At 39.9% G+C, this 12,474-nt stretch overlaps 1 protein-coding gene across 2 annotated transcripts; it reads left to right on the forward strand.

Annotated features, from left to right (window-relative positions):
* Positions 1-1,593: 1,593 nt before the first annotated feature.
* LOC131560502 (caspase-8-like) lies at positions 1,594-12,474 on the forward strand. 2 transcript variants are annotated; one of them, XM_058809282.1, is made up of 9 exons: positions 1,594-1,814; positions 5,500-5,829; positions 6,030-6,135; positions 7,332-7,470; positions 8,532-8,620; positions 9,259-9,370; positions 10,404-10,574; positions 10,713-10,893; positions 11,630-12,474. In XM_058809282.1, the coding sequence occupies exons 2-9, from the start codon at positions 5,519-5,521 to the stop codon at positions 11,760-11,762; spliced, it is 1,242 nt and encodes a 413-aa protein (XP_058665265.1). In that variant the 5' UTR covers positions 1,594-1,814; positions 5,500-5,518; the 3' UTR covers positions 11,763-12,474. The 2 variants fall into 2 exon arrangements, with proteins under 2 accessions (XP_058665265.1, XP_058665264.1); XM_058809281.1 differs by having other exon boundaries at positions 10,404-10,893.

A 12,474-nucleotide genomic window follows, 5' to 3' on the forward strand; every position in this document is an offset into this window, starting at 1 on the left:
ATACTTTTTAAGAGCTTGGTGAGATAAATATTTTGTATTGGGGTAAGGGTTTGTCCTTGTTTCTGACTGATTCCTGCACTTTGTTGGGCTTCATGAATCAGTGAGGTTTTAACTGCTTTAGGATTTAAGCTGAAGTGAAACTTCATCAAAATGCTCATTGTTATATAAATATAACTCATTGTTATATAAGATTAGCAATACCTTAAGGTGAAGACAGGAAAGAGTACTGTCTAGTGCTATTGGGTGCAATTTATAGCTTGCACTATTTTTAGGAGGGGAGTTTTGCATCATACAGAGCATATTGAAATGCAGCCAGTTTTCCAAAACATGATGGCCCTTTTATGATAATGAAGTGGTATTGCATTTTAATACCCTTTGCATTTTAAGTCTTCTGAGTTGGCATGACTGCCGCACTTGAAGTCACATTTATGCCACAGATAAGAAAAATGTTTCATCCTTTAGTGGAATATATAACACTGGGATGGAATTGTGATGTTTCTGGCTTGCAGTTACTGTTCAGAATTGATGCACTCATTTTGTATGTTCAGGAAACAAATTTTTATCAGTCTGGAGTAACCATTGACTTAGTTTTGTGGGATCTTGTTTTCATTTTTAGTTTGGTAGATAGGGAATGCTATCGTGCTCTTTTTCTTTTTCTGTAGAGACTTCTGCCTCAGTAATCACTGGGTAATCTCCACTGGGTAATCTCCAGTGAAATCATAGATAGGTAAAGGCAATCAGAAGAGTCTGATCTTACTGAGCCTTGAGTTCCATGGGGGGAGGGATCCACCCTTGTGAAGTGTGAGACTGGTGAAGTCTCCCTTGCTCATAAGAAGTTTGTTTAAGCAGAGTTTACGCTATCCTGATGTGGACTATTCAGTGTATTTCACCTGTGAGTGTTGAGGGCTGTGTTCATGTGGCTGCACAGTGTAATACCTGGTGCATGCAGTGGTACTTGTCAGTACCAAAGGCATGGCAAGCTGGAACTGGAGCTGCAGCTGCCATCTTTGGCATTTCTGTGTTATCTCCTGCAGGGTGTTGTGAGATGGAAGTTTGAAACTCTTGGGGAGAGTGTGTTGGTTTTGTACAGCTCAGGTATTCATCAATCCTCACTGTACACACTGTACACCTTTCCTGTATCCAGTGACACAGAGCTGTGCCAGAAAGATACTGGTCACAAACACAAACAACCAAAGAAATGTGGTCAGTTGCTGTTGAGGCTTACTGGTAGCATACAGACCCATGCACCCATTCTCCACCTACAGAATTAAGGAAGGGTTGTGTCTTGTGCAGCCCCTGCATAGACAGATTTAAGTGGAACTAGTGTAAAAAGTCTTCTGGGGAAATTGCTGTCTTGGCAAGATCATTATCTTAAAGTGGTAAAAAAGTTTCTTGGTCTCCTGTCCCTCGTGTCATTTTTGTGCAGGAGATGTGTGTCCCGCCCTGTGCCAGTGCAGGTGATAGTTGTTCCAGTTGCTGAGCAGGCAGGAACTGCAGCAGTTTTTCTTCCTCAAGACCACCCTTTCTAGGGACATGAAGTTTTGGCAGACTGTACAAGGAAAAGATTGGGTCACTGAGACAGTTCTGGAGGAAACCAGAGTGCAGGGGAGCTAAGGGAAATGAGGGAGACTAATTAAACAAAAGGACAGTAACTTTTCCAAGGAGGCCGAGAGGAAGAAATCAAAAGTGAAACTAATAGTGCCAAAAGGGGTGGAACTTCAAGCTGCTGACTGAGGAGAAGCCATTAGCTGTCCGTCATAGTGCATATCACGGCACGGGGGCTCTTTCAGACTGCAACTGAAGTCCTGGTTCAGGTAAGACACAGAAGAAATTATGGAAGGAAAGAGATGCTGAGACTTGGAATGGCATGGAGACAAACATTTTGGACCTGAAGATGAAAAAGTACTTGTGTTCCTCTGTGCTGTTCCCAGCCTTTGGATGGTGGAGCAATTCCTGCCTGCGAAACAAGGTTTTCTGATCTGTTACTAGGGTGTGCCTTTTGGAAGGAATTTATACACCTCATTCTATCAACGGATGGGGTATAGTTTGAGTTTGTAAAGATAGATAGGTTGAAATCCATGAATGACTGTTTTCATTGCAAAATTTTAACAAATTTCAGCACTCCTAACTCACTTCATAGTTCTGCTGTGAGGCTCTACTGAGTCTGGTAGCCATACTGAGTGCTCTTTCATTTCCTGCTTCATGGAAGATTCCAGCGACTTGCATGCTGGAAGTCTTTTCATTGAAGGCTAAATTCTTTACTTTAAAGAGAATGAAGATGTAAGAAGTTAATTATGTTCAAATTCTCCTCTAAATGGGGAAGTATATTGCATAAATAATTTCAGAAGACTGTTCAGTCGTTGATTTCCCTGCATTTACTGAGTGCTGCTACTGAATTTGGTGCTAATAGTTGGCTTTTTTTTAAATTTAAAAAATATCTTCCTGTTAAAAATAAACTGGAGTGAGTTGGAGAGGGACTTCAGAGAAAGGGGGTAAGTCATGACAGATTTTGTGATATAGCAAGGAAGTGGGATTGAGATATTTTAAATGAAAATATGTAGATTCAGCCGTCTCTGGTTTTTAATTAGGATTTGTGTATGAAAGCAGAAGTGCTGAGCTGTGCTTATGCTAGAAAGCACTAGGTATGCTGCTTAGTTGTTGCTGTAAAACAAGAGCAAAACCTGATTACTTCATGGCTTGTTTACCATTTTTTTTCTCACAAATTCTGTAATAATCAGTTTTCTGAAAATGGAAGTAGCTGAAGTAGAGATTGCCTGCTTTATTAGCATTTTATTCATTTTTTAGCATTTTATATATGTTATTGTAACATATTTCTTGGAAGTCATGTGATAATACTGTATTGTAAAAAAGGCAGACTTTTCCTGGAACTTTAGAGATTGGCTGTCTCACTTTCTTCAGAGTTGTTCTCCCATGTAAGTGATTTGAAATTACTACTACAATTAATATTATTTTTACTGGTATCAGTTGTGCCTTTAAGTTAGTAAACTGGAGAAAAATACAGCGGCACTTAAATATTGTTTTAATTGTGCTCCCTGTAATTACAGACAGACTTTAAGTAACATATAGGTGACACATCTGTTCTAACTGCAATAACTTGATGGGTTTGAAACTTACAGCCTTTGAGAAATAAAATGAAAATTCTCTTTACAAGAAAGTTTTGCTTCTATAAGCAATATCTCTTGTATCATAAATTAAAGGCATGATTTATGTGAGAAAGAAGATAACTTCATAACTACCTCCCAAGAAAATATTCTTTCCTTTGTAGTTACAGAAATATAAAGTCAAGTAATCATTGAGGTTAAGCACATTAAGATACTACTGGCTTATATGGGCTGAAGGACATGGATTCTTGCCTGTTTAAAAGTTTGGTTTGAGTGGATTTAAAGAAAACAGTATTTTGGGGCAGAACACAAATTGGATGTGCTGTGTCACAACGTGTTTCACTGTTTATCAGTTTACTTGAAATGCAAAGGTTTAAGATTCAGTTATACATTTACTAGATTCACTTGTACATTCACTCTTACTAGCCCACACAACACTGACCAAGGGCTTGCCACAAAAAGCTCCTTTGCTGTCGAGTGGTCCTTGGAGGAGAGCAGAATACAATTGTTTGCTAATTATTATTTCCAGTTAGTCAGCTGGACTACCTTGGGGTACTGTTACTGAAAGATCTGCAGTAGCAGTAAATAAAATGGATTGCAGTATTCCAGTAGTGCAGGAGTAGGAAATTCTCTTTTGTCATTGTTGCCTTTTCTGTCTCCCATTGCCAGTGTCTGTAAGACAAGAGACCTGTTCTGAATGCATTTATATAGTTTCTCTTCAGAGATTCCCAGGTGTCTGACACCTTGGGCAGAGAAGATAAAGTGGCAAATGGATATCTTACTAGAAGGAAGAAGAGACAGGTCGTTTAAGTGCCAGCTGTAGGCTGATTTGTCTCAAGCATGCTGAGCATTGCTACAGGAGAGGTGTGATCAGGGAAGAGGGTCCTGAGACAGTGGGGCAGCACTGGGCTGAGCCAGCTCCCTGCTCCACCCTGAGATTTGTGCTCCATCCCCCAGCCCAGCTCCCTTCTGGGGAAAAGGTGTCAGTGCACAAGTGAACAAAACACATGAGTCTAATTTAGATAATGGCCATGCACCAGGTTAACTCCAGCAGGACACGGACTGGGCAGATTGGGCACACACCCCTGCCCCCCTTTATGCCCTTTCTGTTCTCTCTCCATCTCCAGACTATCCATTTGGCAGCATCAACACAGAATATAAGGACTGGGGATATTCTTTGCTTTCTTCTCTTTCTTGGCTTTCACAGCTATAATATTTTACCCCCTATTCTATTTTGAAGTTTGTTGTGGGAGGGAGGAGCTTGTGGAGATTTTTGTGGCTCGGGAGCCAGCACCTTTTGAGGAGTTTGTTGTGGGATTTGTGAAGTGTACTGTGCAAAATTAAGGGCTTGATAGCCTCCCCTCTTGTGGGAGTGTATTGTATAAATTTAAGGGCAGGTTAGCCAATACCTTTTGAATTTAAATATCAGGCTGGGCTGGTTGCTGCAGTTAAGAAGATGGTACAATCAAAAAATGAGACCTCCTGACACATGTCCAGTGTCTTTGTTCAGTTTGAAAAGAGTTTGTAACAGACACCAACATGCCCATGGTGTCAGCAGAGCTAGGTCCCTTCAGTGTCAGAGGGGATAGCTGGAAGGCTTGGAATTTTCTAACTTCCTCTTGTGCTCAAAAGTTGAGTCCATAAGCCAAGTTAATTATTTCTAAAGCTGATGGAGAAAGTGGAGGAGAAGGGAGGTGATATTCTATGCTCAGTGAAAGAGCTAGTTTGATAAGAATTCTTCATGGGCCTTTGTAAAAGGGATGACATGATCTCTATTTGCTTTTAATATTACAAATTCATTGAGAGCTGGGAACTGAGTTTACTTGATGCAGATAAACCAAACCAGGAAGAGGTGCTTTGGGTAAGCTGGCCAGAAGCAGTATGAAAAGAAAGGAGAAGCCAGATAGCTTAGAGTAGCTATACTCATGTGGACTCTCAGTTCTGTTATGGTGTAAAATTTGGCAGTCTCATTTATAGCATAGTCTATATTTCAGACTGGCAAGTGGCTGTTTCTCCCAAATGATAGCAAACTTCAAAAGCCCCAAACCCGAAGAAAACAAGCAGCAGCCTGCCAGGCCTTTACATCCTATACATTGGTACTCCCCACTGTCCAGACACACCATAGGAAGCAAGAATAATCTATGACTTTCTCTGCTAATGTCACTTAGTACAGAGATTTCAATATCCTTTGTAAAGTCCAGAGAACTGAAGGAGTTAAGCATCAAAGCTATGATAGCAAGACAGCCCCTCTCTATGGAAATACTTCTGACTGCATGTATTAATTTTGGGCTATTGGACACGATGTGATACCTCTTACATAAATCATGTTGTTGCACTTACTTACTGACAAATGAAATCAACTGCTGTTTGTGTTTAGATCCAAATCCTGATGTGAAATGAGTACAGAGTTCCGCAAACTGCTTTTTGAAGTTTCTGAGGCTTTGGTGACAGACGAACTGTCAGCTCTTAAATTCCTCAGCCTGGACTATGTTGCCAAGGGGACGCTGGAAACCATCCATGAGCCCAAGGCCTTCTTTGAAGTTCTGCAGGAGAGAGACATGATTGAGGCAGGGAACCTGTTCTTCCTGAAGGAGCTGCTCTACCGGATCCGTCGGATCGACCTCCTGTCTGCCCACCTGGGCTCCAGCCGGGAGGAGATGGAGAGGGAGCTGCGGGTCCCGGGCAGGGCACAGGTGTCAGATTACAGGTAAACACGGGAGCATGCACATTACAACAGTTCAGTGTCAACTGTCTCTTCTGTCTGCACTTTTGTCTTGTGAATATCCCAGCATAACTGTGTTTATTACACATGAATTCCTGCCATTGTGAGTTTTACATTTTGCAGTTCAAATGTTTAATTGTGGTGTTTACTTCTTTCTTGAAAGTCTCTCTATTGTTTATTGTCAGGCAACTGCTGTATGAAATTGCAGAGGATTTGACTTCAGAGAATGTCCAAAAAGTGAAGTTCCTGCTCCGAGGACCACTACTAAAGAGCAAGCTCCAGGAAAATGCTGTATGAAAAGTAGTCTTGAGAAGTTTTTTGCAAGGCTAGTTCAGAGTCCTCTAGTTCTTGTAAGAAGGGAGGAAAGAGAAAGAAAGAGAAAGTCTGCTCTCATGAAAATCTGGTTTGAAAGAACTGTGATGTTAGCTAATAACTGCTGTGTGAAAGAATGGATCCTTATTTTTTGCATTGTATCTTTGCCTTTTTTTCTCTCCTGATTCTATTTTTTCTCCACCAGCTGTCTCTTTAATCTTATCTTCTTGCAAAATCCATCATGCTCTTCCTTTAATCTTTGCTTGGCATTTATAAGACAAATGTCTTTATAAGAAATATGCTATACCTAAAAAGAGTGATGTTCACTAAAGGAAAAACAATGTTTTGGAGACAGAAAATCAAGTTCTAATGTGAGTTGAGTCACAAATTTTTATGTGTCAATGGGTATACTTTCTTATTTATTATAATTTGGAGTAACAACATACTGTTAAGTTTCCCCAAAAGTATTAAGAGGTTGAGTGAGCTAGTTTAATATTTGTAATGAGCTGAGTTATAAAAATGCTTGGTATTATTAACAACCTTCCTTGAAAGTCCTATTTGTATTGTGGCACATAGAGGAAAATTAGCAGATTTACCTCCAACTTGGTGGACAATGGAGCTTTAATAAACAAAATTAGTACCAAACAACTTTCCTGTGATGGAAAATGGCATAGCTAAAGAATTTAGCAGCACCTTATCAGAACACAAAGGCACAACAGGATGTTATGTTATCCTCATCAGTGCTTTGTACTGCTGAAAAAAAGCAGGATAGCCTAGTTATAGGCAATTTCTAATTGTCCTGCTTTAACCTTAGTGATGATGGGTTTATTCCATCCTTAGTGATGGATGTGGCACTTGCTGCCATGATCTAGTTGAACAGTTAGAACATCGGCTGGACTTGATGATCTTATAGGTCTCTTCCAGTCTTGAACTTCTGTGATTCTGTGATTCTGTGATTCAGTTACATAGCATCTTGATCCTTGCTTTGATGAGTTTTGGAGGAAAAAGTAATAGGTCTTTAGCTGGTCCCTGGGAATGAGGATGTTGTCTTCTGCCCTGCTGCAGAAGTCTCTGGGAATGAGGATGTTGTCTTCTGCCCTGTTGCAGAGCTGCCTGATACTGTGGTTATCAAAGGTCACTGGATGAGTTTGGTTCATGTGTTTTTGTTTTACCAGTCAATGTTGCAGGTCTTTCTGGAAATGGAAATAAATGGGATAATTGAGGAAGATAACCTGACAATGCTGAAAGATATATTTCAGGGATTTAGAGCTGACTTAAAGAAAAAAATTGATGCCTATGAAGAAAAAAAAAGAGGTAAATTTATTTAAGCTGTTTAAGAACAGATCTGGGGGCTTTTGCAGGTTTTATACCTTCATCCTTGGCAGCTTAGAAGTCCAGTAAAAAGGAAGAGACCTTATGGTACCCTAGGACAGGCAGAACGGCTCTGGAGGACTCTGATTTCTGAAGTTTTCTACTACTTCATTATCCCATCATGGATTTTTGTATCTATCCTTGAAGTATGTTCTGTCCCTTGTAAATGGCCTTCTTCTGCCTTCTCTTTGCCTTAAATGCAATTTATCTGTTCAGGAAAAAGTGCTGGTTTTGGACCAGCATAACTTCTGAGTGACTGCAAGAGACAGGAAGTGCCAGATGACTTAGGGAAATTTGTGTTGGGAGATTGTCAGCACTATCTCCTGTTAGCCAGGCCCTTTGCTCTCAGTCGAAGGGAAGTCCCTGAAAACCAGTCACTTGGCTAAAGTGTAACTTTTTGTAACCAGATGGGAAATTTCAAGGACTAGATGTATATCCTGGCTGTTGCAGCTGAGGTGGTGCTTTCTGGCACCACAGCTGGGTGTTCCTTTGGGAAACAGGATGTCTCACTCAATAGCAACTTCCTTCTGAAGGACTCAGGTCGTGAGTTTCCTCAGAAACATTTAAACAATCCATGCAGTACCCTACACAGCTACCCAGCAGTTCTCCCTGCATGTCTTTGTGCTGCTCTCCTCTGCTGGTGTCTCTAAAAGAGCAGAAGATAATTGCTAAGGTAGGCCATTGCCAAGCAAGTTCTGTGTTGGGGAATGGCTCTCTAGCAGTATCGTTATTATCTTTTCCTCTTGATAAGTAGAATAAAAAAAGCATGTTTTGTAGAACCCTGACAATTAAATTTAATTTAAACTCGTTTTTGTAACTTGTAAAATGAGTACTGTGATTTTGTGTCCTTGGTTAGAGTCGTGGATTTGATGATTTCTTTACTTTTTTCAGAAATTTGTATTCAAAGAAGTGCTCTGAGGAGATCTTTCATTATGCTGGTATTTTGCACAGTGGAAGATTTATCCTTGTGGTTTTGAAATGTTTGTTTATCTTCTCCTTCTTAGAAAAGTATTCTAGGGAAGAAGTCCGCTATCCTGTGTCTGTGTCTGTGTATCCAGAGGAACAAGGAGCAGAGGGGGAGGCAGCAAAACAGGTGAGAAATGCCTCAAGAGTACCTTTAAAGTATTTATCCATCTTCTGGGAGAGGGAACATAAATTCATAACACTAAACAGGTGGAACAGCCAAGATGGAGGGGTAGGCCTTGGAACAATTCTTATTTTCCAGACAAGACCGAGCCTTCTTTGTGGGGACCTGATTGTCAGCAACATTTTAAGCAAGATATGAACAAACAGTTGAGTGAAGAAACCAATCTTAATGATAATGGAGACTGGGACATTAAAGTCCTGGCCAGGATACTCCTGAACAGATGTGAAGGGAATAGCAGAACCCCCTGCCTCACTGGAATTGCACAAGAACCCTCAGAGGAAATGGTGGGGTGCAGGAACTTTTCCTATGCATATGCAAATTAGTGTTTCTGGATCCTTTATCCCATGTCAAAATATCCTGACCGAAGAGACGGAGGAGAAGGGGTTCAGGGAGACAATGCAGATTTCTGTCCTCTGTAGCTAAATTGTATCCTTAGGCTTTTCCTTTTTTGTTTCTTAGCCTTTGTGATTTTCTTTTGTGCTTAGATAATGATGGACCAGCAATCTGTATATAGTGTATTTTTCTTTTGAATGTCTGGCTTTGCTTTCCTACCTGTTTTTTGTTTGTTTGTTTTGTTTCTGCAGTATGGGAAAATATATAAGATGAAAAATAACCCCCATGGTTACTGCTTAATTATTAACAACCACATTTTTAAAAATCCACATCACAATAGAGAGGGAACATTGCAAGATGGAGGTAAGTACTTTTTAAATTCAATTACTGGTTTGGTTTTTTTCCTCTGATAATTCTCAAAAACAATAATCTAATCTTTGCTGTGAAGAAGAATCATGTCCATGGTACTCTTTGGCTTCCAGAGACTGGAGTGACAGTCATGGTACCAAATGGAAATATATAATTTCCAGCATTTAGCTGATGGCTTAAAGAAGGATCTACTTTTTGTTCTAGGAAAAAGGTATTGTCTTAATTTGTTTTATGTACAACTAGAGAAAAAGTGATTATTATTCCATCTTTCCAGTTCTTGATTGTTTTCAGTTCTTAGCTTAGAAAAATATTTTAAGTCCTCAATTTCTCTTCAGTGCTCAAATAAATGCTCTGTAACTTTCCTTAAAGCCTGTCTTTCTGCAATCACTTTTAAGATAAACAAGAATAAAAAAGTAAAGTCAGGTTCCTGAAAGGACACATCACAGATATTTTAACTCCATCCAGCCCATTTACAAGGTGCTTTCTTCCCAGGTACTTCCTCTCTGCCCATACAACAATTAGGCCACCATTTGCTGAGAAGTCTTCCTAGCATTTGTGAGCAGTTTACTCTGATTCCCTTCTTGCTGCATCAACCATTCACACAGAATGAGGGACCTACTTCATTTAAGAGTGGCAGGATTTGTCATTCAAAAGAGGTGGCACTTCTTTTAACTTGCCAAGTGTTGTTCTTAGGCATCTGAGACTACTATGCAATGCATAGTTAAAGTTTGGGTTAACACAGTAAACTTCACTAATTTGTACCAATACAACATAGAATCTAAAATCTGTTTTTGTGTTAGACAGCGTGATACTTAACCCACTTGTGTTTAAAAAAAATAAAATTAGGCAAGTTAGGCATTTGGGTTTTTTCTAATAGGATTTGGCAGACTAAGAGCCAGTCAGGTGATTTTACTGATGGGATCTGAACACTTCTGCTAGTATCTGATCTACTACAAAGACACTGATGTTTCAGCATCTTCCTTGTCACTGTGTATGTGTAACAAGTTTCTTCTGATTTTTTCCCCAGAGGCTGTGAAGAAGGTCTTTAAGTGGCTTCAGTTTGAGACAGTTGAGTACATGGATCTAGAAGGAAAAAAAATATATGACACAGTTGAAGAATACAGCAAGAAAGATCATAGAAATATGGACTGTTTTGTTTGCTTCATTTTCTCCCATGGTGAAAAAGACAAAATAAAAGGTGTTGATGATGAGTGTGTAAATATTGAAGCTTTAGTCTCCCGCTTCACTGGAACTAATTGTCCTTCTCTTGCTGGCAAACCCAAGGTGTTTATTATCCAGGCTTGCCAAGGCTCTGAACGTCATCCATCTGTTGCAGTAGAATCAGACTCTTCTGGACATCTTGAAGTGGATGCTAGACCTTCGACTTCCATTCCTGATAGGGCTGATTTTCTGATTGGCATGGCTACAGTGGAGGACTACCTGTGCTACCGCAGTCGCAATACTGGCAGTGTTTACATTCAATCCCTCTGTGACAACATGAAGTCGCTCTGCCCACAGTAAGTACTATTTCTAATTCTTGTACATTTAGAGTATTGCAGATGTGCATACTTAAGCATGCTGTGCTGAAACACAGTGGTTTGCATTTGTGCAATTAATGCTTTTGCCATTCAGGACAGTGGAGAACAGTATTTATTTTAAAATTGGGCACTGTCAGTCTTCTAAGATAAGCCAAAGTATAAGTGACTTCCCCTGGTTTTCCTGTGACCAAACCAGGGTTGTAATGCTGCAACGTTACACACAAACAAGCGTGTGTGTGTGTGTGTGTTTTTTAACATTTTTTGACTGAGAATTTTTTTTTCTTCTGGTGATACCTGACTAGAGGTGAATTTGTTGAGTGATTACACAGACAAAACCCCCCAGTGCTGTGCAGGCATAATTTTCATTGTTGCCTCCCACCCATCCCCTCATAAACTTCATTTAGAAAATAGAATTTCCCTTCAGATATCATTTTCTCATGGCGTGAGGAGATGGAGAATGTGTAGGTTTATTTCATCTTGGCGACCTCTTCTGGCTGTAACCACAGCAATGCTAGATGGAGGTTGCTTTTATTTCCCCCAAACACACTGAATTCTGTGGTTATTCAATGGAATGTGCAATTTCAGTGGCAATAGGGTGAGGAAGAAACCAGCCTTCCCTGGCATACCACTTTAGTGGGGCAAACACACATCACAATCTTGGCTGAGCTGCAAGTACCATGTGTCTCAGTGTAACTTCTCTTCATTTTTGTTCAAGGCGTGTGGATCTCGCAACCATCCTGACAAAAGTGAACCATGAAGTGGCAACAAAAGACATAAATGGATTTAAGCAAATGCCAAAGATAACATCGACACTACTGAAACTATTGATCTTTGAAGTTCCACAATGAAAAGCAGACAAGTAAGAATACACTCGGTTAGGAATGACATCTGGGCTTTGACAGAGAAGCAATCTTACATGAGAAATTATCTGGATCTATGCAAGATCTATCTGGATCTTGCCCTTTAAGGAGGCATAGGACCTAAACTTTTCAAATTCCATATTGAATCAGTCTTCCAATACCTGGATCTGTAAGAGTCGGGTAAGACTGTGGAAAACTACAAATCGTCATGCTTTTTTCTCGGCAGAAGCAGTGGAGTATGTTCAATCTGGGTTTCAAGTGAGAAAGGACTTCCAAGTAGTACTGTAAAAGTTATTGGAATTATCAATAAAGTCCCATTTGTGTCTGAGTTAAGTCCCTAAAATCTGCAAAAAAAGAACAGATTCAGAAAGCTGGATGCATTCCCAAGCAGCATGTGTTAGGTTGTAACTGCCTTACCCAGAGGTGAATCGTTGTCTGTCTTTGGAAGCTACAAATGTTCATGGAAAATAACATCCTGCTCCAGAAGGATCAAAACCCCATGATTATGTTAGTTTAGTTCTTTTCGTCTAAATATTTGGTTTATGTCAATCATCTGCTTGAATAAACAGCCCGACTGTGTAAGTTTTTCAATAATAAAAGTTCTCACTTTGCTATTTCTCAGAGTTCTCAGAGCACAGTGTCTTGAATGAATGTGGAATACTGGAAAGAAGTTCTGTAATCATGTTTCTGTTAGAATAAA

The sequence above is a fragment of the Ammospiza caudacuta genome, chromosome 8 (assembly GCF_027887145.1).
Source record: "Ammospiza caudacuta isolate bAmmCau1 chromosome 8, bAmmCau1.pri, whole genome shotgun sequence".
NCBI classification, from domain to species: Eukaryota; Metazoa; Chordata; class Aves; order Passeriformes; family Passerellidae; genus Ammospiza; species Ammospiza caudacuta.